The 25,404-nt window shown below is 44.3% G+C and overlaps 1 protein-coding gene across 1 annotated transcript; it reads left to right on the top strand.

Annotated features, from left to right (window-relative positions):
- The first annotated feature begins 960 nt into the window (after nucleotides 1-960).
- Nucleotides 961-18,610, top strand: WNT16 (Wnt family member 16). The gene is made up of 4 exons (XM_075743231.1): nucleotides 961-1,419; nucleotides 1,512-1,759; nucleotides 3,737-4,023; nucleotides 12,098-18,610. The coding sequence occupies exons 1-4, from the start codon at nucleotides 1,331-1,333 to the stop codon at nucleotides 12,560-12,562; spliced, it is 1,089 nt and encodes a 362-aa protein (XP_075599346.1). The 5' UTR covers nucleotides 961-1,330; the 3' UTR covers nucleotides 12,563-18,610.
- Nucleotides 18,611-25,404: the final 6,794 nt, after the last annotated feature.

Genomic DNA, 25,404 nt, shown 5'->3' with positions numbered 1-25,404 from the left:
CACAAGCAGATGTTCTCCAGACTACAATTCAGAACAGAGAAAACAAGACGTATCAGAAGGTTTAAATAGCTCGTGGGGTCATATGGCGTCTGCCCAGAACTGGTGATGCTATGGAGACCCTTTAAGAGCAGGCAAATGAGCACGAAGTAGGAAGGAGACATAATTTTATAGAGCTAAATGTACCACAGACTATGCTCTTAAACTATCTCAGCCCATCTATGGGGAAAAAGATAGGGGGAACACCGGATTTATGTGATTATTCCTCTACATGTTGTACTCTTAAAAATGTACCTCTGTCATTTGAGAAGATTTATTGCGCTCTTCACTTAGAACTATTGTCAGTCAACAAGAGCTATTTCCTAATTTACAACTGTGTCAAATTAAAGTCTTTGCAGAGCTGCTGTTTTATCCAGATTATTTTTAGTGCAGGTGTTTCACTTACACAGAAGGAAGCAGCAATATATTGTGATCAAAGAGGACTTGAAAGTCCAGAGTGCCAACACGAGCTCTTCATCAGGTGCTGGCTGACTCACTGGCTTTTAAATGTGTAAAATGAGTAACTAACAATTATTGAGGTAGTAGTTGATAAGACTGTCTCACTGAAGTTAACAGGAGTGGACAAATGGTGTCCTAATGAATACTGATGCCTACTCGGGAGCCAGTTAGTTAATACTGCTGAAGTGTAAGAAAATTTGAATAAAATGCGTGGGGAATGTTATGATTTATTAACATCAATATTTTGTGCCGTGCCTTCTTTCTGTGGCAGACCTACAGGTTCTTTTGCCTGCAGCCCCACTCTGCCACACCCGGACCCCCCGCCAGCACCCCTCGCAGCAGCTTCTCAGCGCTTCACACCCCAGAAGAAAGGGGCAGCACCGCAGAGGGGCTGGCGAGCAGCTGCACCAGGCCCGGCCGGGGCACAGCAGTGCGGTGCGGAGCGGTGCGGAGCGGTGCGCGGAGCGGTGCGCAGCCCCCGCGCTCCCGACGCACCCCGGCCCGCCCCGGCCCGCCCCGGCCCCCGGGCGGCCAATGCGCGGCGGGGGAGGCAGAGCCGGGGACGGAGCCGGGGAAAACATCAAACCCAACTTTCTCACCTTGAAGGGAATCAAGCGCTCCCAATGCTTCCCCTCCTGCTGCCCTCCCCTCCAGCCCATCCTCCCCGGGACGGCCCCCCGACGGCCCGGGCTCCCCCGGCCAGCTGCCCCCTGCCCCTCGAGGAGGAGAGAGCCGAGTAGGGGGGGCGCCACTGGCGACCGTCCCCTCCGGTCCCTGCTGCCCGGGGGTCCGGGCGGCGGGCAGCGCCGGTTCGGCGGGGCTCGATGCGGCGGCCATGGGGCGCGGGGCCCCCCTCGGACCGCGCCTGCTGCGGGCAGCGCTGCTGCTCGCCCTCTGCCCCGCCGCCGCCGGCGGCACCTGGATGTGAGTAGCCGGGCGCGGGAGGGAGGGCTGCGCGGCGCCCGTCCCCTCGTGTGCGCCGGGGCCCGGCGCTGACGGGGGGGCTGCTTCTGCAGGTGGCTGGGCATCGCCGCCGCCGGCGGGCCGGAGAAGCCGGGCTGCGCCAGCCCGCCGCTGAGCCGCCGGCAGCAGGACCTGTGCAAGCAGAAGCCGGAGCTGGTGCCTGCCATCCGGGAGGGAGCGCGCCTGGGCCTCCAGGAGTGCCGCAGCCAGTTCCGACACGAGCGCTGGGACTGCCGCCCGCCGCCCGCCGCCCGCCGCGGACCCGCCGCCCCCGCCGCCTTCGGGCACCAGCTCAGCAGCGGTGAGTGTCGGCCCCCACGGGGCCGCCGGCCCGCAGGTGCGCCCGCCGCCGCCCCGCCGGGGCGGGGAGGGGCGCGGGGCTTCCCCGGTTCTCCTCTCCCCGGAGGAGTCCCGCGGGGAGGGCGGCGGAGAGCCGGGGCTCCGGCGGGGCGGGCGCGGGGACCGGCAGCGCCGGGCGGAGGAGTGCCGTCGTGGCGGGCGGTTACCGCATCCGCCCCGGGAGGCTGACACAGGTACACGAAATGCACCGAGCTGACAAAACCTGCCATTGTCTTTCCAAAATCATTGTGCCTTATTGTAATTTTTGCTTAGTACGTCCGTGGATGACAGTGCCTTTAACTAGATCCACTTAATTGTGTTGAAATGTTGTTATTCTTAGACTGATGTTGGGTTTATCCCCTTATGTCATAATTACTAAATAAGTGCAGTAATGACACATAGTATTTCGAAAAGGTCACTTGATTGCAGGTAAGAATCTGCTCACAGCACCATATGCAATGTGAATTACATTAAAACGTATCATATGTGCTCAATTAGGCAGTATTGCTCAGCCCAGCAAGACCAAAGCTGCTTTTGTTGCATGAACTGATAATGGCACTGCTGAAATTTACTCTGAAATAAGGACGTTTTGTTTGTATCAAATGGTCTTGATCCCACAAGTTTCTTTTGAGCACTCTGCTCAGTGATTTTGCTGTAGCCATTGATATGAACTCAAGTATTGTAGTACTTCGTTTTGTGTTTGTGCAATCTTCACTTTATACTACAACAGTGAAAAAAACCCCAAACGTTAACCATGAACACATAAAATGAGCAATCAAGTGTAACGAATACTCCAAAATGGAAAAGAACAACAGGGAGCAGGAGTAGTTTACCCCACTACATGTAGCCATATGTGTTGTATGTTAGTCCCTTCTGTCCAATGGGGAGGTCATTTCCTACAAACCCATAAATGAGTGGCACTGCTAATCCACAAAGCTTCACTAGTATGTTCTGTGGGAGCATTTTATGATGGTACCAGCACTGCAGACTGATCCACACAGGAGAGACAAACAGGAACTCTCCGCCCATGAGTGGAAACTTGGGAGACTGGAAATAACAAGTTGTTTTTAAAACAGTGGAAATTAGTAAAGTGAAATTTTAGCTGCAGTTAATGGCCAGGCATTGATTTTCAGTTTGCTTAAAGAGTATACCTTGCTTAACATGGTTTAAAAATCTGTGCCACATTATGCCAGAAGTCACAGAGAATAGTACTGGCTGAAGAGGCCCAGGCAGGTCCCACCAAGATTCTTCTGAGATGTAAGAGTTAAAGGGTTTTTATACTGCCATTTTTCCCATGGCCAGCTTGTTCTAGGAGAAGCACATGGCCTAAATATCCTTGTGCCATCTCGATTTCTGCCTGGTTTAAGATTCTTGGGGCTGTTTGCAACCTTTGTGAATTAGAACAACCTCAATGTTTGCTAAATTTAGCATGAGGTAAGTTCTGGCCCTATACCAAAGTAGCCCGGGATCGTGACAGATTCAAGTTCCTTCTCTGGGATCTGAACTAACCTTTTCTTCTTCTTCTTCAAATCAATATGAATAGTGAAAAGCAGAGTGTGGAGTAAGGGGTTTGGCGTGTGGTTTGTTTTGGGTTTGATTTTTTTTTTATTATTAAAACTTAATTGGCTTGAAAGTTTCTGTGGCAAATAAAGTTCCCAACCAAATTTAGAAAGGAGTTACCAAAAATTTCATGGTACAAGCAGTCAGAAACAGCACCATTAATAGCACGGTCATATGAAGAGCCCCTGAAGTCTTTTTTGGACGTGAACATCCACTGCTTTAAACAAGTTAACTCTACAGACCAAGCTGTGATGACTTTAAACTTGTAACTGTTCCCTTTTAATAATAAATAGTCTGGCTTGTAAAATCAGTTTCTACAGCTCCGCCAGGAAGGTAATCAAGGAGTTATGAAGTAATATATTCATGCCTTGCTTTGTAGGCACGAAGGAGACTGCGTTCATATACGCAGTGACATCAGCGGGCCTTGTGCATTCGGTGACGCGATCGTGCAGCGCAGGGAACATGACCGAGTGCTCCTGCGACACGAGCCTGCTGCACGGCGGCTCGGCCAGCGAGGGCTGGCACTGGGGCGGCTGCTCTGATGATATCCACTACGGAATGTCGTTCAGCAGAAAGTTCCTGGATGTGCCCGTTAAGAACGTAACGGGCAAGAGCGGGAGCGGGCTGGCGGCAATGAACCTGCACAACAATGAGGCTGGGAGGCAGGTATGTGTCACCATTCAGAAATGGGAGCAATTACTTGGTCATCTTCATTGACAAAATGTCATTAACCAAACGAGGCCTGTCCTTGACTGCAGGTACAGATGAGGCCAGTGGCAAGAACAGCATTAACACCACTGAAGCAAAGGTGTACAAACCCAGAATCAGAGCTGGTTTTAACTAAGTAAACTTCATAGGTTAAAATAAAATCCACAAAATACGAATTAGGTCTGGGCTAATATTTGATATTCTGTAGCAAACTTGAAATAGTCTTGTTATCAGCATAATACATTAGGAGCTTTTTCATTTATTATCTGTAATATTGTTACTATCATGACCTGCATTTTTACTTCTCTCTAATACTGAAAGAGCAGAGAGAGGGGCTATAAGGCATCGTTACCCCATTGGTATCCACGGTCTGGGGTCTGCGTCTGAGAGCAGAATCATTCAGAGAGGAAATTGAGAGTTAAGCTTTTACTTTAAAAGATGGGATGGAAATGTCACTCATGTTTTAAAGTATCCTACTGGTTAGGGCACTCGTCGGAGAAGTGAGAGGTGACTGGCTTCAGATAGCTCTTCTTCAGCCCAAGGGACTTCAAACCCACAGCTGCAGAAGGAATGTGGGGGTGTGTGATGTTCGGTCCTTCTGTCTTGTTCTGCAGAGGATGATACATGGAGACAGAAAAAGCCAATATAGGGAGGTGTGAGTCTGCAGTCCTGTGCTTGGGCTTACATCTGGAATGGCAGAGACTTGGATTCTGGTTCTGGCTTTAAAATTACTTTCTCTGCTTTACCTTGGAGTTTTTAACTTTGTAAAAGTGTTTAATGACTCTCTGTGGCCCCATAATACTTCAAATCTGTTCTGGTCAGTGACACAGCTATAACTAAAGAAAAGAAATTGAGACCCTCTGGTTTTGACTACACATATTGATGGACTCCACTGTGACTCGGTAATTTCCTGTAGCCAGAAGCAGCATCAGTGGGTTTTACTGAAAACAGCTTACCTATCTGCCATAGATGGGGACTAGCCATAGTAAGCCATCATAAGAGCCATGGTGATATCATTGCAAACTATTTTAATTTAAACTAATTTTTACACTTTATAAGGTAATATATGTTATTTTATTCAATTCAGGTATATAGTTGGAAAACTAGAAAATCTTTCAGGGACATAGGCCCTTTTCAGGTCTGAAGCAGAAGAAGCAAACTTTAAACCTAAGCAGATGCTGACAACAGTTACTGTGAGTTTAATGAGATGCCAGTCAGCTGATGTAAATAAGAGGAACAGAAGATTAAGTGATTATTTCCTTAGGAAAATAGCAAAGGGTCATTTATCATGCTTGTAGAGAGAGTTAGGGGAGGAGATAATCATCTCCATAAAACTATCTCTCTTAATTTCATGATTTTTAATATACAGTACAGATATGAATTTTTATTTTAGTACTCATGTTTGTCATTAGACAATGCCATTTTCTCAGGTTAGGGTGACAGTGGGAGTGTAGGGAAGAAGAGTGCAAAGTTCCAGAGGAACTTCAAAGAGAAAGAGAGATGTGATTTCTGTGTTTAGATGGTCTTCTCTTTGATACCCTGCTCTTTATGTTAGCAGCAGCAGTAGAATCACAGAATCATAGAATGGTTTGGGTTGGAAAGGACCTCAAAGATCACCTAGTTCCACCCCTCCTGCCATGGGCAGGGACACCCTCCACTAGACCATGTTGCCCAAAGCCCCATCCAGCCTGGCCTTGAACACTTCCAGGGAGGGGGCATCCACAGCTTCTCTGGGCAGCCTGTTCCAGTGCCTCACCACCCTCACAGTAAAGAATTTCTTTCTAACATCTAATCTAAATCGACCCTCCTTCAGCTTAAACCCATTACCCCTTGTCCTGTCACTACACTCCCTGATAAACAGTCCCTCACCATCTTTCCTGTAGGCCCCTTCAGGTACTGGTAGGCCGCAATTAGATCTCCCTGGAGCCGCCTTTTCTCCAGGCTGAACAACCCCAACTCTCTCAGCCTGTCCTCATAGGAGAGGTGCTCCAGCCCTCCAGTCAGCTTCGTGGCCCTCCTCTGGACTCTCTCCAACAGCTCCATGTCTTTCTTGTACTGGGGCCCCCAGAGCTGGATGCAGTACTCCAGGTGGGGTCTCACAAGAGCGGAGTAGAACCATAGTTTGCTAGTTTGCTGTCCTTTTGTCTTCAGTGACAGCGTTCGCTTATGGTCTTCCAGCACCACCCTTGTGCTCATCTCTCGTTGCTGCAGGTATGCCAGCACAACTGTCTGGGGTCTTGCGCTGTGAACTGTACCAAGGAGCTTTAAAAACACACATAGTCACACACACAGCCTGGAAGAGAAACTGGTTTTGGGGGTTGATTTCTTTACAGTTGGATCAGTTCCCTGATCTCACCTATAGCGGTCGCACAGACAGTTGGGCACCTTCGTCATGGGGACAGGAGTGACTGGCAAAGGGGAAGAGTGCATTCAGCTGAAGATAACATATTTTCAAATAGTGAGCTAAAGCTACAAGGGGTTGGAGGATGAGGTTAAGTGAGTCTTCATTTTCCAGAAATAGTATTTTTGACAGGATCCAAAGTTGTCTTAGATGCTTGTTACATGCATGAAAATATAATTGATTTGGAACCCACATCTTTAATGTTATGCAACTGTAGTATCTTTTATTACTGTTCATGTTGAGCAGTACCTCTTACCATACATAACTTCATGAAACCAGAGTTCTAGACTAGGCTGTCAGTCTCTGGGAACAGGGTAGAATCTGGCCGAAGAAGATCCATCAGGTCCTGAGGACCTCTCAAGGTTTCACGCTTTTCACGCTTTTCTTCTCCAGCGAGGCTCTCGAAGTATGCTGTCACAGGCTCATTCGGTGCACATGAGTTTATTCCTTTTCCAAGACACTTTGCTGCTTTTTAAAAAAGAAAAAAATCCACTGAAAGCCTGAAAGCTTGGAAGATCCTTATTTCACTGATTTTGTATCAATGGTGTATTTGTTGTTCATTATCTTGGAAGAAAATATGCAGGGTATTTAGTCAGCTTCTGCAAATAAATATTTTGTAACTTAACGGCAAACTGTAGGATAAAGCAAATATTTTGACCACTGTCCAGAGTGAAAGAGAATATTAATGGTTGCTACTTGGGATTTCTAGCAGTGATATTAGCCAAAGTAAAGTTGAGCAGAAATCTTGATTTTTATAGTTTCAAAATTCTTAACTAGGAGATGTTGGAAAATGTTGACCTTCATGTTTTGGGGCTTACAAGAAGGATATTTTGCAATATATTTTGGTACCTTATGACCTTTTGTAATAAATACTATCATGTTCCTGGTTCTGTGTCTTGCAAGAGCAGTCTTCCAGGGACAATACTTCTGTGTTTGTTTGGAGTTACTAATGGAACTGGTATGTGCAGAATTCTCTTCTTCCTTTTGCATTTCCGTACAAAATACTACTCTACATTTCTACATCTCATAGTTAAATCCAATATATCTCAATTTTAAAACAGTAAGGATCCTTTGACTGGGTTGTCCACTGTTTAGGATACTAACCTGAACCTCAGAAGATCCCAATTTCATTCCTTACTCTGCCACAAGATAAATGTTCGTCATCTTTCAGCATTGTAATGAGTCAGGCAGTATGGGTTGACTATTATTGTATTAGTATTTTTTTTACAGATGGAAGAATTCTGTTCAGTTTTGCACTTGTGGAAATTTATTTGGTGTGCAGGACTTGTGTTCTCACATTGAAATAGCTTGGCTCATCAGTTTCTTTTTACTGATTCTTGTGGGTTGGTAACAGACCCAGCAACAGTCTGCAACTGTTCTTAAGTGCTGCACCTCTGGTGGAACATATGCTTGTCTTCACGAATAGTCCTATTAGTTCTACCAGTGGCTTAAATTAGGCTGTTTGATTACAGGCATCGGTTCCCATTGCAAAAACAAGTACTGGCAGCCCCCGTCTCACAGCTGAGAACAGTGCCTGCAAACAGAGAGCTTAGCTTGGGGATGTTAAGCATTAATTGGCATTAAGGGGTATATAAACTACAATTCCACTGACACTTTCTTTTGCTGCAGACTAATCTCCACTTTCTGTCCATCCGCCTGTTCTAGCCACAAATTCCCAACCCACGCCGCTCCCTCTGTTAATTGCATTTGATCACTGAAAGGAAGTCAGTTTAAAAATGATCTTTTTTTCCAGGTTAATTTTTAACACAGATCAGTGTTCAGCACTGTATCCAGTTCATCACTTAACCCTGTACTCTTGTTGCGCTAGTACCACCAGAGCTGAGAGCAGTGAGAGGCAACAGGGGCAAGAGCAGCTGCTCCGGTGGGCTTGTGGCTGAACACAACGCTCGTGGACCCAGCTCCTTTCCACACTGATCACGTACCACCAGAAGGCTGCATCGGCTCTACAGGCACCCTCTTAGTTGTGTTTGCAAGAAAACAGCAAGAGAAGATTCCTAGTCCCTAAATTTTGCCAGGTGTTCAGCTTTGAGTGCTTGTTCACTGAAGTTCATGTGGCAGCCTGAGATCCAGCGGCATGTTTTGTGATCAGCCAAAGCAAGATGTCAGCTCCCTGTGCTGGCAGTAGAGGCAACCCAAAATATGTTGGAGTCCAATCAGAAAACTTGCCCATCCTAGCAGCTAGGAAGCAATAACCTGGGTTCGTGAACAATTGTGATAACACCATAAATCATTCTAAAACAGATTGCATCAAAGCTTCATGTGAGAAGCCTGAGCAACAGAGAATGAAAAACCCCCAAATGTCTGTAACCGCTAGCTGCAGATGCTCTCAGTGCTTCCACACTCAACCACGTTTGTAGTTTTTGCATTGATCTGATCTTCCATACACTGCCAATATATGCTGCATTTTTATATTTTTATATCAGCCTGAGACTCCAACATCAGTTTCTGCTCCTGTTTAGAAACTCTGTCTCCCTTTGGTTTTCATGAATTTAGCCTTAGAGAAGGACTCTGAGTGTTATCTGCTGGGCTACTTGCCCACATGGAAGTATCTCACCCTTAGCACCTAGCAGCCATGTCCAGTGCTTCCCCTGACAATTTGTGGATCCTTCTGCCTCATCCAGATTTTACTATGCCTGGTTCTAGCAGACTTGGAAGCACACTTCTTTACCCAAACCACATTGTATATTTTTCCCCTGTTGTTTCTTCCCTAGTTAGTACCCTATCATACTGCAGTGAGAGCAAGAATTAAATCTGTAACCTTATAAATCTTACAGCACAATGTGATTTTGAACTACTTTGAGATTCCAGTTACTTGTCTTGATACAAATAACTGGTCATTAGAAATGGAAAATACTGTTAAATCCCTTCTGTTTGTGTGTAAAATGTATTTGTCAATACTGTGTGTCTCTTGCCCTTGGTATTTTCTTAAGTTATCTGTATTCTAACAAAGACTTTCTGTCCTTGGATCTCTAATTCTCATCTGCCTTAATCACTGTTAGGTATTAATGATGCATATTCTGACTACGCCGTGATTTCCTTATTGATAGATTCTGGAGATACGAGCATAAGGTCACGCCTGTCTATTAAACAGAAACTAGCCTGTGAAGGAGGGAAGATAAGTATCTACAAGAATTACTGCCATTTGATTTGCCAGTGAAAGAATCTGTGTGTGCTCTGGGGTGAGGGTCTGTTTGTTGCAATATTCTTATTTCTGCAAGGATGGGGAAAAATCTCCAATCCCAAAAGCATTCCACAGCATGTAGAAATATCTCCTGTATTGGTGCACTGCTTCACCAGGTTTAGTTTGGAAGGCTTATGGCTGTTCTAGGTCAGGGCATACACCTGCTCTTTCTTGCTAATGGTTCTTTGAATACCTTGCTTGTTTGGCTTCTGTAGTAACCTCGACCAACAAATAGGTCCTGTTCATTCACCAGAGATACGACTCCAAGCAAACACTTTGGTCATGTGTATTTTTAATAATGTTTGTAGAGTTATATGCAAATACCAACTTGGTCTTGTGTCAATATCTTTGGGGCAGAACGTGCCGGGAGGCCTCAGCTCCCACTGGATTTAACCATGTCGGACTCATCCCAAACTTCAGTGACTGCATTTACCATGATGAAAAGTCCCAGTTTAACACACGGGGTAGAAACTGCTCATTTTATCTGTTCTGTGCCTTGACTAGCTCTGAAACTCTGAGGATGGCATTTGTGCTGCCTGAGCTACAAAGCAGTCTGGGACCTGAGTTTATTTCTGGTCCTGCTGAGGGTCAGTGGGGCTTGGTAGGATTTCAGGGCTCTGGTCTCACTGCAGAATCAGGGCTTCGGAACAGGCACAAATGAAACTGCTTTCTCAAGGAAAAAACAGAGGAAAGTGTTAGACAGTTGTCTTCTGTTGTTTTTTTTTTTTTCCCTAAGACAGTTTGAAAAAGACATAGATTGACAGTGGTTAATATTTGTGGGGGTTATGGAGTAAATGGTTTAGGGTGAAAATTAATAAATATCATGAAGTTGGGGTGGAGGTGGGGTTTGTCTTCCCATTTTGTGGGAAATAGTGGTTCCTCCACAGAGCAGTAATTTGAATCTGTATTTGCCTTGCTGCATGAGAAGTTTTAAGAGAAACTTACTATGAATTCATTTAAAATTCACACTTTCTGTTACACTTCCCAATTGCCTTTATTGTGGAAATTAAATATGAGGGGAAAGGATAGAAAATGGAAGATGGTAACATGGGCTTTCTACACCATTAACCAGTGGCCTGAATGAGTCTACAGGATGGCTCCAGAGGGTATGTTAATGGAAAAGTAAACCAAACCAAAATAAAAATTATGATATCTTGTCCTTTTGCTATATCTGTGCATGCGATGATTTTTCTGTGCACTTTTCCAAACTATAATGTGAGATGTGTCACAAGTCTAATCATATACTCTGACTATTAGATATTCCAGAAGGAGGTATTGATTGTCTGCTGACAATTTGAGTTGCAGTTCCAGATAAAGAAAGTTACTGCTTGTTTACAGATTCCAGTTCTTTGAGGCTTGGTCTTGTATAAACTGAGCCAAAATTCTTGAGTGTTGCAAAAGCTTATCGCAGGCTGCAGATTCCCATTGTTGGTCAGACAGTTATTGTTCAGCCCAGCGCTTGCATCTGCACGGGTGTAGAAAAGTAGCTCACCTAAGGGTATTTGAATGTTGGTAATAACTGTGGAAATATTGCTAAAACGTTGAAAGTTATAAAAGCAATGTGAATGCAACGATCAAAGTTTGTTAAGTAGAGCCATTATGCAACTGGAAACACTGGAAACCCATGATAGTACTACTATGTCTAAATTACAAGAACAGGGTTTGATCCTGTAAGTTGTAAACACCTGAGATTTACTCCAGAATACCTGAAGATAGCTCTGCTGACCTGTAGTGGCTCCTTTGATGGCTTTTGCCTGCAGCTCAGAGACGGGGCCGTCCTCCTGCTCTTCCAGCACACGTCTGCCCTGAGGCATCTCCAGCCTGTACGCTGTGCTGCTTCCGATGCTGAGCCACGCTGGTCACACAGGCACTGTTGTGCAACCTCAAGCCATTCCTGTGGCCTTAGTTACAGACTACGTTGTGAACATTTAGTGATCTTGATGGTAGCCACAAGGCACCCTTAAAAGATGGCATAGACCTGCCCGGTAAATGTCTTCCAACGTAGGAACAGTGCCGTTACCTGTCCAGTCTCTGCTTCCCTCCTGCTATTCCCCACTAGAATGCTGTTTGCATTCTAGCAGTGAGAGCAGTGACACAGGACGTGTCATTTCAAGTATTTAGGATCCTCCAGAATGAAAATCCAGCCAGAAATACAAGCTTTCTTTATTGTGATTCAATATTGCTACGTTATTGCCATTGCAAAGTGCAAATGCAGAGCACTTCTGGAGATCAGGCTTCCCATAGTGGGGGTCCAGAGTTGGAAACCTGATTCCTAACATTTATCCTCCTGTGCTCTGGCTTCCCCGTCGCTGAAATGGGAATGGCAGCTGTAATATTCAATACTTCGAGACCTCTGTGTTACTGATGTCAGGCAGTATTCCTAATGAATGAAAGACCGCATCCAAATATTGTTTTCCCTTTGCTTTCAGGCTGTAGCAAAGCTGATGTCAGTGGATTGCCGTTGTCATGGTGTTTCTGGGTCCTGTGCTGTGAAAACTTGTTGGAAAACGATGTCCTCCTTTGAAAAGATTGGCCGGTTTTTAAAGGATAAGTATGAAAACAGCATACAGATATCAGACAGACTGAAGAAAAAGCTACGCAGGAAAGAGAAAAGCCAGCGGAAAATACCAATTGGGAAAGAAGACCTGCTGTACATAAACAAATCACCCAATTACTGTGTCGAAGACCAAAAATTGGGGATCCCTGGAACTCAGGGAAGGGAATGTAACCGCACCTCGGAGGGACCCGATGGCTGCAACCTCCTCTGCTGTGGGCGCGGGTATAACACCCACGTTGTCAGGCACGTGGAAAGGTGTGAATGCAAGTTTGTCTGGTGCTGCTATGTGCGCTGTCGACGGTGCGAGACCATGACCGACGTACACACCTGCAAATGAGATGAAGTACAGCAAACACGGCCAAACCATCCCGCGCGGTTTGGTACACGCAACTGCCACACAGGCAGCAATTACTCTTACCGTGTGGGATTGCGGGGGGATGAGCCTCAGGAGAATGGGTATTGCCAAACAGCGGGGAGTCCAAGAATTTGGCATGTGAAAGGGCAACCGAGTGAACAGCAGCCTGCACACAGGGACAGCTAAAACAACAAGAAAGGACTCCCGGTGACACATTTGAACAAATAACTCCATGAGCAGGGACAGACACAAAACTTTCCAAGTCTTTAACAGCCACAACGTCCTGAAGGTCCATGCAGTCAGTAGGTACAGTGGAGAAAACTCAAGATCTCGTTAGCCAGAGACTGAGGAGTTAAGAGGATGTGTAAGATACATTAGATATAATCTTTATACCTGTGTTTCTAAAACTAGGACTAGATGGATCCACTAGATGGTTTATTTCTGCAGGCTTTAGAAAAAGAAAAAAAAAGATAGGGGAAATGTTCTGCTGTTGACCATGAAGTATTTGCTTTGTGACCCTTCGGAAAGCCATCTCCTGCATAATGTGCAGGAAAGCACCTGGCACTGAGAAACGTGCGTGACCGCAGAGAGCTGGGCTCTGCCTGGACGGACGAGGAGGGCCCATTGGCATGGAGCAAGCTGCGTCCAGAGTAGAGGGGCTGGAGCACAGCTTCGTGAACGTGAATCGTGTACCACATAGCAACCTCGGGATTTTTTTTCATAGGTTGTCTTTCAAACACACAAAGGACGGGTCTGAGGAGGGACAGAAATACAGTTTGGTATTTGAAGGAAATAAAATCCTTCGTAGGCATTTCCTCAGTATCTGAACACACAATTTGCGAGTCAACTGATCGTCACCCCACTGTTGGACTGTATGCAATAACCTGTCACGTTCAACCATCTTGCTGGTGGTTCACCGTCATTTTCATAATTAGCCATGTGAGACTCAGCCCAAAGAAATCTTCCATAAAGTGAAAAAAACTTTAAAACATTGCTTTCTCTTATAGAATAAGCAGCTAAGAACTTTCCAATAGGTTGCATCCTAAGTAAGTTCAATGCACAATGATGTAATTTATGGATTGGCTCACACCACTAAAATATTTAAACAGTTATTGATAACATTTTCTCCCCCTCCATATGTTGGCTCAGTTTTATTTCACATCTGTGAAAGGTTGTTTATTTTTATGCAATGATTTAATGCCTGGCTTAAAAAGCATCACGTGAAAGGATTTCTGTTGTTTAAATGTGCAAAGACCTATTTTTGATAAGACAAGAAAGTTTATATTTTGTAAATATTTAAATTATGCAAGTTATGTAAAAGGTTTTGAAAACTAATGTGATAAGATTACAGCCTTTGACATTTGTTGGTTAGATATTTCTTACTATTGTAGTAGCCTTTAATTGATTTTTATTTGCATGTGCAGGGGGAAATTAGAGAATTACATAATTTTTTTTTTTTTACCATCAGTGTGGTTATAACTATTGCAGTTAATACACACTGATGAGAAACACTTACTATGATTTTCTGAATGATCAGTTAATTGATACTCTGTTTTCTTTTTTATTCTTTTCAATCCATTTTACAAACAGTGAAATCCCGGCTCCAGCAGTAAGTGCAGGACTCGCACTGACATCAAGGGGACTTGCATGGGTTTGCAATCCCTTAACTTGTTCCACACTAACAGTTTTTAGAAAGAAATCATCTTAGTTTGGTTGAGGCTTTCAAAGTTACTTTGAGGAATTAATTTCCTGGTTGGCAATTATTTTCCCACGAAAGATGGTGACCAGATTCTCTGTCACTCTTTATCAGATGTGTAGGTCAGGAGGAAGCAGACAAAATCTTCTGTGGTGTGGTACTTCACTGCCTTATGTGGAGTATCTTAGGAACACCAGTTCAGCGAGCAAGAAGTCCTTTGTCTGCTGGTTCTTTTTGGACCTTCCCTCCACATCTGGCTAGTCTGTCTCCATTGACTTAGCCAGATAATTATCCTGAAGCCACAAAATCTGCTGTCTGTGGGAAGGGTGCTCAGTGTACCAGTTGCTGTCACAGGAGGATTCAACCCCCTTCCTGTGAAAACTTGAATGGGGAGGACACATCCTGGTGGAAGACCCTAAAGAGAGAGTTGTCAGCCCCAGGTTGTTCCCATCTACCAGAGATGAAAATAAACCCGCAGTCTCCACAGGCCATGGCACAGCACTTACTGGAATCATGGACTGGGACATGCTACTGGTCACAGTAGACATGAAGGTGTTGTAGAGACCACCCCCCCCTCTCGCTTGCTTGCTCTCAATCTGCCTTATGTCAAGCTGATGGTAAGTGCCTCGGTGCCCTACGTGAACCTGCTCCTAGTGGTGCCTTTGCCAAGACCTGTGTTGAGGTCACCACCATTTTGTTGTACGGGGCTCCAGCAGGAACCAGCTGTTGGGAGTTCAGCATGGAGATTGAGATCTTCTCTCGAAGCAGCCCCAATCTGTGTCTCAAAACTACCTTAGCTTTTATCGGACCTAAAGTTTCTTCCATGCCTGAGCTGTAAAATAAGGAAAATCACCAATGCATTTCTCAGTACGCCTTAACTTCTTGCAGTGTAGGAAATGAGGACAAAATGGTCCTCGACTCCTGGGCCTAACAGCTTCAGGGATTTGCCCAGGAGAAAAATCTCAGCAGGCTGTTTCTGTGGGTTTGAATGGGAGGGCATTCACATCAGCGTTGCAGTGAGACGTGGGGCAGTCATGATGCAGCCAACAGTCGGGGTGTCTCTTGCCTGCTTGGCTAGCCAGTATGTGAGGCTGTGGTAATTCTGAGAGGTCGTCTAGTTCCAACAAAATAACTTTTTGTTTTTAAACGTTGTTAATAAAATATTTTTTTTCTGGTTTATGGAGGGGGGAAAGTGTTTTTTTAAAGAGTGACAAAAGGGAACAAAGAGAAGTGGCAACACACATGGTTTATGAATGCTACAATAGCTCAGCAAACAAGGAAACGGGGGTTTGAAGTTTCACTGGCAGCAGTAGGACCCATCTTGCCCCTGAGAAGCTGAAGAGAGCTATTTCACAGGAGATGTCATTACGCTTTCTGGACTGAGAGCAGAGCACTGGTGAGAGCAAGCGCATGGGGTCTGTGCGGCTGCCGCTCGCTTTCCTGCTGCGCTGACGCCGAGGGATTGGAGGGGGAGAGCAGAAGCAAAGCTGAGTGCATTGGGGAGACTGGAGCATGAGCCCCTCTCTTTACCTATCACAGTTGAAATTGCTGTGTAAGTTAAGCTCCACTGTAACTTATCTAAGTTACATCCATAAAACTAGTTCTGCGTAGGCAGCATCTGTAAAAGCAGTTCTGGACAGGATTAGGATATGCGCATTGTTTTGTAGTAGCATCAGGCTTAAATAAATAAGCTGACATCTACTGCAGTATTCATTCCACAAAACTGCCTTTACTCCTTCCACCCTCTGGAAAAGCTCTCCTTGGGTGAGAATGAGAGGGAGAACCACCTGTAAGACAGCATGCCTCCTTAGCTTTTAGAGAAGCCTATGTACAACATAGCTGGTTCAGCTACTTTTGTGGGCGTATGGCACTGAGATGAATTTCATTCACTCGCTTTAATGGTTTTTCCCAGTGCTGGGACTGGAGGATCAAGGTTGTTGACTTTGAAAACATAGCTTTATAATAATCTTGTATAGCCTTACAATAATACATCTTTTCTCTTTGAAAGTAGCTGTGTGTGTGCTTATCTGAGCAAGAAAGATTAAAAAAAAAGTCACAGTTTGAGTGGGGGAAAGGTTTTATCTCAGACCTGTTCCCTCACACTGACCTTTTACGCATGGAGCAGCCGTTTGTGAAAAGTAGCAAACGTATGAAAAATGCCACAGGTTTACTTTTTGAAGAAAGGATAACTGTAACCTCTTCTGAAAGAGAAAATTACCTATGCCATTTTGAAAACAGAAATGCATGCGTGCTGGCTGCGTATTTGAAGAGCAAGGTTGTGTTGTTGACTGACAGGCTGACGTACTCAGAGGAGTTACTACAGGACTACAGCTGGTCGGTCTGTCGACATGCCAGCCTGTGCGTGCTCTGGTAAGGGAAGAACACCGTCTTGTCCTGCCTGTTGGAGATCCCTCGTCAAAGGATGTCAAAGGATGTCAAAGGATGTCAAAGGCTATGTGGTAAATGGAGATTGTCTCCATTGCTATCAAAATATGTCTGTGCACTTTCCAGTGAATGGCAAGTATGTGAAACGTACGTGTAACCAGCAACAATTAGCATTGGTCATTCAGAGGAAATGGTGTTGAACGGACTTTTCTGACGAAGCTGAGATGCTTGATTTCATTGAAGGATGAGGTTTCACAAGACAGAAAACTTGACGTTAGGGTGGTTCCTTATAGTTCAAAACTATCATGGCTAGGTCAGGTAAAATGCTGAAGCGGTCCCAACTCACTCTGCTGGCTAACATTTATTAAAAGCGTGTAAAAGGATCATCCCACTGTGGCAGACTTCATGCCAAACGAGGCACTGTCTTTCTGAGCCCTCTAACGTATTGTAGATATCACACAGGGTGGAATATCAGGAAGTATCAGGGTGGAATAAATGTTATTACTTGTTCCAGGTAACCTGACAAAAATGCTAATTGTGAATTCTCTCCTGACTGTATCCTGTCTGTCCTGCCAGGTGATGTGCAATGCCCAGATCCAGTAGTAACAGTGAACGTGGTATCATGACTTCATTTTTCATTTCACACAAGAATTTGTAATAGCAATTTTTAGGATTTTACACACTTTCACATTTTTTGCTGTCAGTGAATTGGCATGGGCAGACACTAGCTAACAATACCTAACTGAGAAACAGGGCTTCACACCCATACGTCCAAGAAGCATCAGCAAGGAGGTTAGTAGTGGTAACAGTTGTATTCTGACTATAAATGGAAATCTGGGGAGAAATAACATGCTCAAAGTCACTTGCAAAAGCAGTGGCAGACCTAGGTTTAAAGAAAAAAGGAAACAAAAAAAGAATAGGCAGGTGTCCTGATCATCAACGCAATGCGTTGGCTACCTGGTCACTGCATTTGTTTCTCAGCCCGTGTAGTTTGAAAACTGTGGTTTGCCAGGTGGGAGTGTACAGTAATCATCCAAGTCGTGAGTACTGGGCAAGTCCTGCTGCAGGGACCACTACAGGTTTTCAAGGGCAGGCAAAGACTAAAATAATAAGTTGGTGAAAATTGCATTTCCTAAACCTCCTGTGGTTTGTATTTCTGGGATTCAAATATGCCTTTTTAGCCCACGCAAACGACAAATTCATCCTGACGGGAATAGAGTTTGTGAACTCCATGGTAAATGAATGCTGCAGATAAACAATGCTAAAATACCCCAGCCTGTCCTAGAGTCTGCTGTTACATTGAATCAACAGCTCTGTAATTCCACAGGTAGTTCTGTTAAATAACTAACAGTTTACTCGGTTTAATGGGAATTAATCCTCTCTGGCCACTGTGTCAGCTCTGCAGGGCTGGAGGTATGGTGGCAGGTAGGACCACAACACTGGAATTCATGTCACAGCCAGCAGCTAACGCTGACTGGTGATGCCTCTGGCCAGGGCTGGAGTTTGGATGCCAGGGCTGGCTGAAAATGGATGATGGCCTTCAGTGGAGGGGAGCTATCGCTTCATTTGCACAGCAAAGAGGTGTAACAAGTAAGGCGCCTAGGAGAGTGAAGGCAGACACAGGCGTGGAGTTTAGATGCACTAATTGAACTGGAGGAAGATTCGTTAGAGGATAGTGCCGCATACCTTGTGAAACCTTCTGCTGAACCTGAGCCTGCGAGCACGAGTAGAGCTTCTCATGGGCTAAAAGATCAGAGCCTCTCTCAGGGTTTGGCCATTTCATTTTCCTCTCAGCCTTGCTATGTTTATGACCATACAGTGTAATTTTAAATGAGCTGCACATTTTCCTTGTTAATACTTCAAGAATCATCAGCTTAACACCCATTTTTGCTTTTCTTTTTTTTTTTTTAATATCAAGTTATGTGTGTATCAGGATGCCTTTATTAAAATGCTGAAACTTCTGATTGAGTAAGACTTCTATAATAATTTTCCCCAAACCTCTGAAAATTTGTATTTGATTGTGGAGCAGAGTGAAACACATTTCATGAGCATTTCTGATTTCTAGAGAAAAAGCTTGACACTATACTAGGGGTTAAAACCAGACTGCAGTATTATTTATGTGGATGATGATTTACCCTCTGTGCTGAAAGGTACATTGTGCCTCATGTCAGTCGCACAAAACCAGCTGACAACTGAAACAATGTCCCATTCTCCTGCACGGACCAATCTGCCCCAGAATCTAATAAATTAATTTGACACTGTATTGTGTCTCAGTATGTACTAAATAATATTTTGATGTTAAACATACTGAGTTTTTGGAGGATCTGTATATATCATTAAGAGAAGCAATGTGGAGAGGAACCCAACAGCAAGATACTATTCAATTCCAGTTTAAGATGTGCTATTTGGGTTTTTGAAAAACAGTTCTGGCTAGTCAGTGCTGATTATGCCAATGGGGGCAAAAATAGAAGTTACCTGAAACTTAGAAAACTAAGTTGTTAAAAGTTTTATGCTCGCTTGTGGTGGGTTGACCCTGGCTGAGGGCCAGGTGCCCACCAGAGCCGCTCTATCACTCCCCTCTTTCATTAGACAGGGGAGAAAAGGTACAATGAAAGAAAACTTACGGGTCGAGATAAGGACAGGGAGAGATCATTCTCTAATTATCATCACGAGCAAAACAGACCGAACTTAGAGAGGGAACTCATCTTATTTATTACTAAGCAAAACAGAGTAGAGGAATGAGAAATAAAATCAACTCTTAACACACCTCCCCCCACCCCTCCCATCTTCCCGGGCTGAACTTCACTCCCGGCTTCAACCTCCTCCCCCCTCAGCAGCACAGGGGGACGGGGAGTGGGGGTTATGGTCAGTTCATCACACGGTGTTTCTGCCCCTTCTTCATCCTCAGGGGGAAGACTCCTCTCATCCTTCCCCTGCTCCAGCGTGGGGTCCCTCTCATGGGAGACAGTCCTTCACGAACTTCTCCAACGTGAGTCTCCTCCACGGGGTGCAGACCTTCAGGAGCAAACTGCTCCAGCCTGGGTCCCCCACGGGGTCACAAGTCCTGCCAGCAAACCTGCTCTGGCGTGGGCTCCTCTCTCCACGGATCCACAGGTCCTGCCAGGAGCTTGCTCCAGCGCGGGCTTCCCACAGGGCCACAGCCTCCTTCAGGTGCCTCCACCTGCTCCGGCATGGGGTCCTCCACGGGCTGCAGGTGGAATCGCTACACCCCCTCATCCTCCCTCCATGGGCTGCAGGGGGACAGCCTGCTTCACCATGGTCTTCACCACGGGCTGCAGGGGGATCTCTGCTCCGGCGCCTGGAGCACCTCCTGCCCCTCCTTCTGCACTGACCTTGGTGTCTGCAGATGTTCTTACATCTTCTCACTCCTCTCTCTGGCTGCAAAAGCACTCTCTAACTGTTTTTCTCTTTCTTAAATATGTTATCCCAGAGGCGCTGATTGGCTTGGCCTTGGCCAGCAGCGGGTCTGTCTTGAAGCCGGCTGGCATTGGCTCTGTCAGACACAGGGGAAGCTTCTAGCAGCTTCTCACAGAAGCCACCCCTGTAGCCCCCCCGCTACCAAAACCTTGCCATGCAAAACCAACACAGCTGAGTTTGGAGCTTTAGCCTGTAGTCTCGTGTCAGGCTGGGTTTGCACGCCAGGTTGGCTGAGTGCGTGCTCGGGCTCTCTCCCCCCTGCCCTGACCCCAGCCCGTCGATAGGTTTAGCGATACGGTTCACAGAAACCCTCCACAAACAATAGATTTGGCTCAGTTTGGAGCAGCAAACTGCAGAAAGGACATGGCAGGAAGAACTCAGGGAGGTGACCAGGAGTAGTAACTCCTTGAGCTGACTGCTGCCAACATCAGGATATTATTCAGCTATGGTTTCACACTTCACATGCATTGAGAAGTCCAGGTTTTGAACGTAAACAAACCAACAAAACCAAAGCCCGCAGAGCACAAATGGAGAATATTTGACAGAAGTTCTGCAAACAAAGCAGCTAATGAAATAAATCCATTCTTGTCATTTCAATGCAAGAGATTTAGGTAGAACCAAACTTTTGGTATTATAGAATGCTACAACCACCTCCTGCAGAAGGTTTATGATCCCTCACAATGTGCTAAAATTGTGCCCTCTCAGGAAAACAAACAAGCCGTGTACAGTAAGAAGTGTTGGTGCTTCAGGGCAGGCACATTTTCCATTGATCAATGATTCTACGGCACTACAACTGCAAGTAACCTCTTTAAGATGCCCTCCTTGCTTTGGGTCACTCAGGACTAAACAGCACTAAGGCAATACAGAACAGTATCGTACTCTCTGCTGACACTGTATTTGGGGTAACACAATTCTGTCCGCTTAACCTTGAAATATTAGTTGGATTCAGTGTTTCTTTTTTTTTCCATTTGCTGATGTGCAACTGCATGATTGCAATGCTAAGAAACCACTCTAAAAACCTCTTGCATTGTAGTGCACGATCAGCAAGAGGATCAGAATTAACCAGCTGCTTTGGGCTGCCTCCAGAGATCAGAAATTTTCCATAGAGGATGGAGTGATTTCTGTGCATTTTACACAGTACACAATGTGACTAGACTATTACAGTGCTCTATGCTGATCCCTAACCCTTTCCATATATATTCTAAAGCCCTGAAAGAAAGTTTTCATTTCTACATACTTCAAAGGATAACGGATCATGTTGACTTTATTTATTAATACACCACAAAACACAAGGTATATTTATCTACATTGTTTCTTAACTTGCTTTTGAGACATCTATGAGGGCTTAGGTATAAAAGCCATAAATCAAGACATTATTCACCAGGTTTTCCAATGGGAAGGATGATTCAGCTGCCAAGATCTGGGAATGCGAGGCAGTACTGATAAAGACAATGTTGAAATATTCAAGGCTGAGGAAGATAATTAGCCAAAGAGGATTGCTGCAGCATTTGCTAGGAAAAAAAACATTTGCAGACTATGTTCCACAGAAGATAGCACTCCCTTTCACTGCCATCCATCAAGCTCAAAGAGCAGACACGATTCCTCCTCAGATGGGAGTGCCGTTTTTCATGTAAGTGAGGTTATAGCTATATCTGGTATGGACAACACCCTAAGAAAGGAACAGACCTTTCTGAGGGAATGGGCGATTACAGATTTACAGATTATAGCAATTTTAAAAGGATAAATGCAAGATTAAAGGAACTGGGTTGCACACTCTAGAAAGGAAAATAAAGGGCCAGGAAGAATGTAGACATCGAAGAGGAGAGTCATCAATTTTTAACTTGCAAAGAAGTAATCATTAATTTTCAGCAAAGAAGATTTGGATGGTACATGAGACAACCTATCGAGATGGTTAGTTAAGGATAGGAAGAGACATCTGAGGAGCATGTTTTAACCTGACTCTATAAAGGATGCATTAGATCTTGTTTGTAGGCTGACTACAGGAGCAGCAAGGAGAAACTTGAAGTGGATTTAAGCTAATATTACGATAATCAGAAATGTAATGAAATCTCTCAAGTAGAGCACATTCTGTCTTGCCATTCTTCATTTTTTGGCCTGCAGGGAGGCAGCAGCAAGAGGCGGCTGAGCCCAGATCTTTGTGTCCTTTTGGCACGTTGCTCACAGGACAAGAAGCAGCGTCCCTCATGTTGACTACAGCATCGGAAGCTACTGACACCTCGTGGTATCACCAAACAGGCCAAGAGCTATTCTTGCACCTTCTTTCTTTGTCCTCGAAGATCCCATCCAGCCTTCCAGGTTTCTTTTTAAATTTTCTTAGCCAGACCCCTTGTGTTAAGGCCAGCGTACAGCCTTAGCCTGGCCTTACAGCTGTAACAATGAAGAGGATTTCATCAACAAAAAATCCCTTGCCTAGTATCCATGACCCAAGTCAGTTTAGGGAGGAACCATGGCCCTTCCCTTCCTTACATAAGAAAGTCAGTCCACGCTTACAGTGGCAGTATTATTATTTCCTCTTGGAAATAAAATAATAAAATCCTCTTTCCACCTGGCCTATATTTTACTAATACACTCATTCTTGAAAAACACTCACACTGCAGAAAATCCCATTTAGGAGACCTTAACACATGCATCAAGCATTTAGTAGTCACATCAATGAGGAAACCAAGTGCCACAGTAATGCATCTGGAAAGCAAAACATGCTGAGCTTTTTCCAAACTAGCACTTGGGAAACTAAAGGTGTAAGAGGCTGTTTCTAGAGGAAAATATAAGTTTGATCATGAAAGGCAGTAGGAAAGATGCAGAGGGCATGTCAAGGTCTTCAGAGTCTTTCTTAAGATTCCTATTATCTGCACAAAGCAACACTAGTACAGCAATCGAGAGCTACGGTTTGCAGTGAAGTCTTCAGGTGACTTGGATCTGAGCTGGGTGCTTCTTGGGGAAAATGAAGTTACAATCTTCCTGTGTCCTTCCCCTCTACTTTGCATGACTGCACTTTCTGAGGTAAACATTCCCCACAATCTTTCTCTTTCCTTCCCTCACTGCTCTGTTCTTAACAGGTCTGTACGACGCTGCAAATGTTCCCATCACCTCATGTAGGAAAATATGCATCCTGGAGCTTTGTCACACACAGGTACTTTCACATGAAGCTGCCTGTATAAAATGCCTTCATCTTTGCAACCGACCGCTTCCTACCACCAGCTGTTGGAGAGACCAGGGAGGCCAGAGAAGTAATCTTTGAGTGTGGTAACTCAAAGGAAATGCACATAAGACATCAGAAAGTCCTGCTTAAGAGTAAGCATCAGAAAGCCTCCGTCAACAAGAGGATACTGTGACTAGCCCACAAGACAGAAGAGAGGGCATGACTGGATCTTGTGACAAGTCAACAGACCGGGATGATGGGTAAGAGCAAGGACACCCCATTTGCACAGCCACTCCAGTATGAGTTTTATATACTTGAGGAGTCTTATTAAATATGGTAACACATGGGTTAGAGAACAAGAGGAAGATTTCCATCAAAATCACAAGAATCAAAGGATTTAAGGACTTACAAAAATAATCCTACCATTTTATTGTTTTAAAATCCATTGTTTAAAAGGTTTGTGGGAGGTGCAACTTTAAGGTGTTAGAGTCATAATACATTTACTTAATTCAGATCACTGAAAAAAAGGCACAAATTTAAAATATACAAGGGCTAAGAGGTCTGCGTCCAGTCTTATCTCCTTTCCATTTAATTTTGTAGAGGAAATTTGAACTTTTTAATTTGATGAAAGATGAAATATTCATTGGCATTCAAAACCAAAAAAATGAAGAGTAGTCCTGGGAAACTATTAATGCATACAAATGTTTTTCTCTTATGCCCCTCCCAAGTAGCTTCAAAATGATTCTGATATTATTTTGGATAGCAGCATACCCAACACTGGCATATACACCGACAAAACTGTATTGCTGTGAAAATTCTCAGGACTTGCACAATTAGTTTTTCACAATAGCCTAATGTTATGAAATATAAATTATTTTCCAACTGACAGAAATGGGGAAGGTTATTTTGATGAAAAAATATACATGATTTTCACATGTCCTCCTACATAAGAAAATCTGAAAGATTTAACAAAAGCAGTTTCACTGTATAAGATGTATTTATTGCTACTCTTATGTTAAACTTGATGAAAAACCACATTATTTAACAAGCTAGTTAAACATACAGAGCACGTCAGAATCCACTCTTACTCTGGTACCACAGGTTATTTGACTTACAAAGTAATTTCCAATATTGCTTGAAATTTTTAGTGCACAGAATTAAATTTGTCTAAGACATCAACGATAACTGAAAAATCCTTTGTGACTTTTGTCCCATAGTACTGTCTAGAAGTTTCTGAAGATCACACCAGAACTTGCAATAAAGCTCCAAGAGATTACACCCAATTCTGTGTCAGCCCCTATTTTGTGAATACCGACACCATCAGTTACACCACACTAACTTAGCTTCAGCAAAGTTTGAAGCTGGCCCTACTTAAAAGAAACAAAAGTTTCCAAAGAAAGCTGTTTTCTGACAGCTCTGATACGAGCTAAAGAATAAAAGCCACTTCAACTTGGTCCATTTTTTTTTCATTTAAAAAAAAAAAAAAAGATGAAGGAAACATTGTCAGTTAAGGTTAAATGTCACACATTGCATACCCCAAGATACAATGCTTTCTCTGACACCTCCCTGTAAGAACAGCTTGCTTCGCTCACATTAGATGTAACATAGGTGGTAAAGGTGCACAACTATGTACCCTGAAACAACTCTCGCTAGAAGGCAGACTGCTTTCCAGCAGGCTCTTTGTGACGGGAAATTCATTCCTGATGTTAGAACTAGAAGAGGAAGCCATACCCTTATGTACGTTTACCATGTGACTAGCCACTACAGCTGAACAGCCATAGGTAGAATCGATGGTTAAGCAGCAGTACGAAAATTGCTATAAAAACTGAACAAGTTAGCCACAGTACTGCTGCTTAGCGTGCCAAGTCTCTTCTACAATGTAAACATTATTTTCAAGTTAAGCACAAATCCTTCCAAGCTGCTTTTAAATATCACACTATTTAGATATTTACTTTTGTTCTTCCCCTAATAAAAATAATTTATATTGCGCTTCTCATGGCGTATCTGTTACACTATCACATATTCTTCCTTTGCTGATTATTCAGTTTTGATGGGGGACTGCAAAATAAATTTCTGGAGCACTTGGGATTAGAATAACCAAACAACTTTAATAAAAAGTGATGCTGCCATTAAAAAGGCAGAGGA

Source organism: Balearica regulorum, chromosome 1 (genome assembly GCF_011004875.1).
Source record: "Balearica regulorum gibbericeps isolate bBalReg1 chromosome 1, bBalReg1.pri, whole genome shotgun sequence".
NCBI classification, from domain to species: domain Eukaryota; kingdom Metazoa; phylum Chordata; class Aves; order Gruiformes; family Gruidae; genus Balearica; species Balearica regulorum.
The sequence above is the reverse complement of the archived record's forward strand: the minus strand, read 5'-3'. Positions and strand labels throughout refer to the sequence as shown.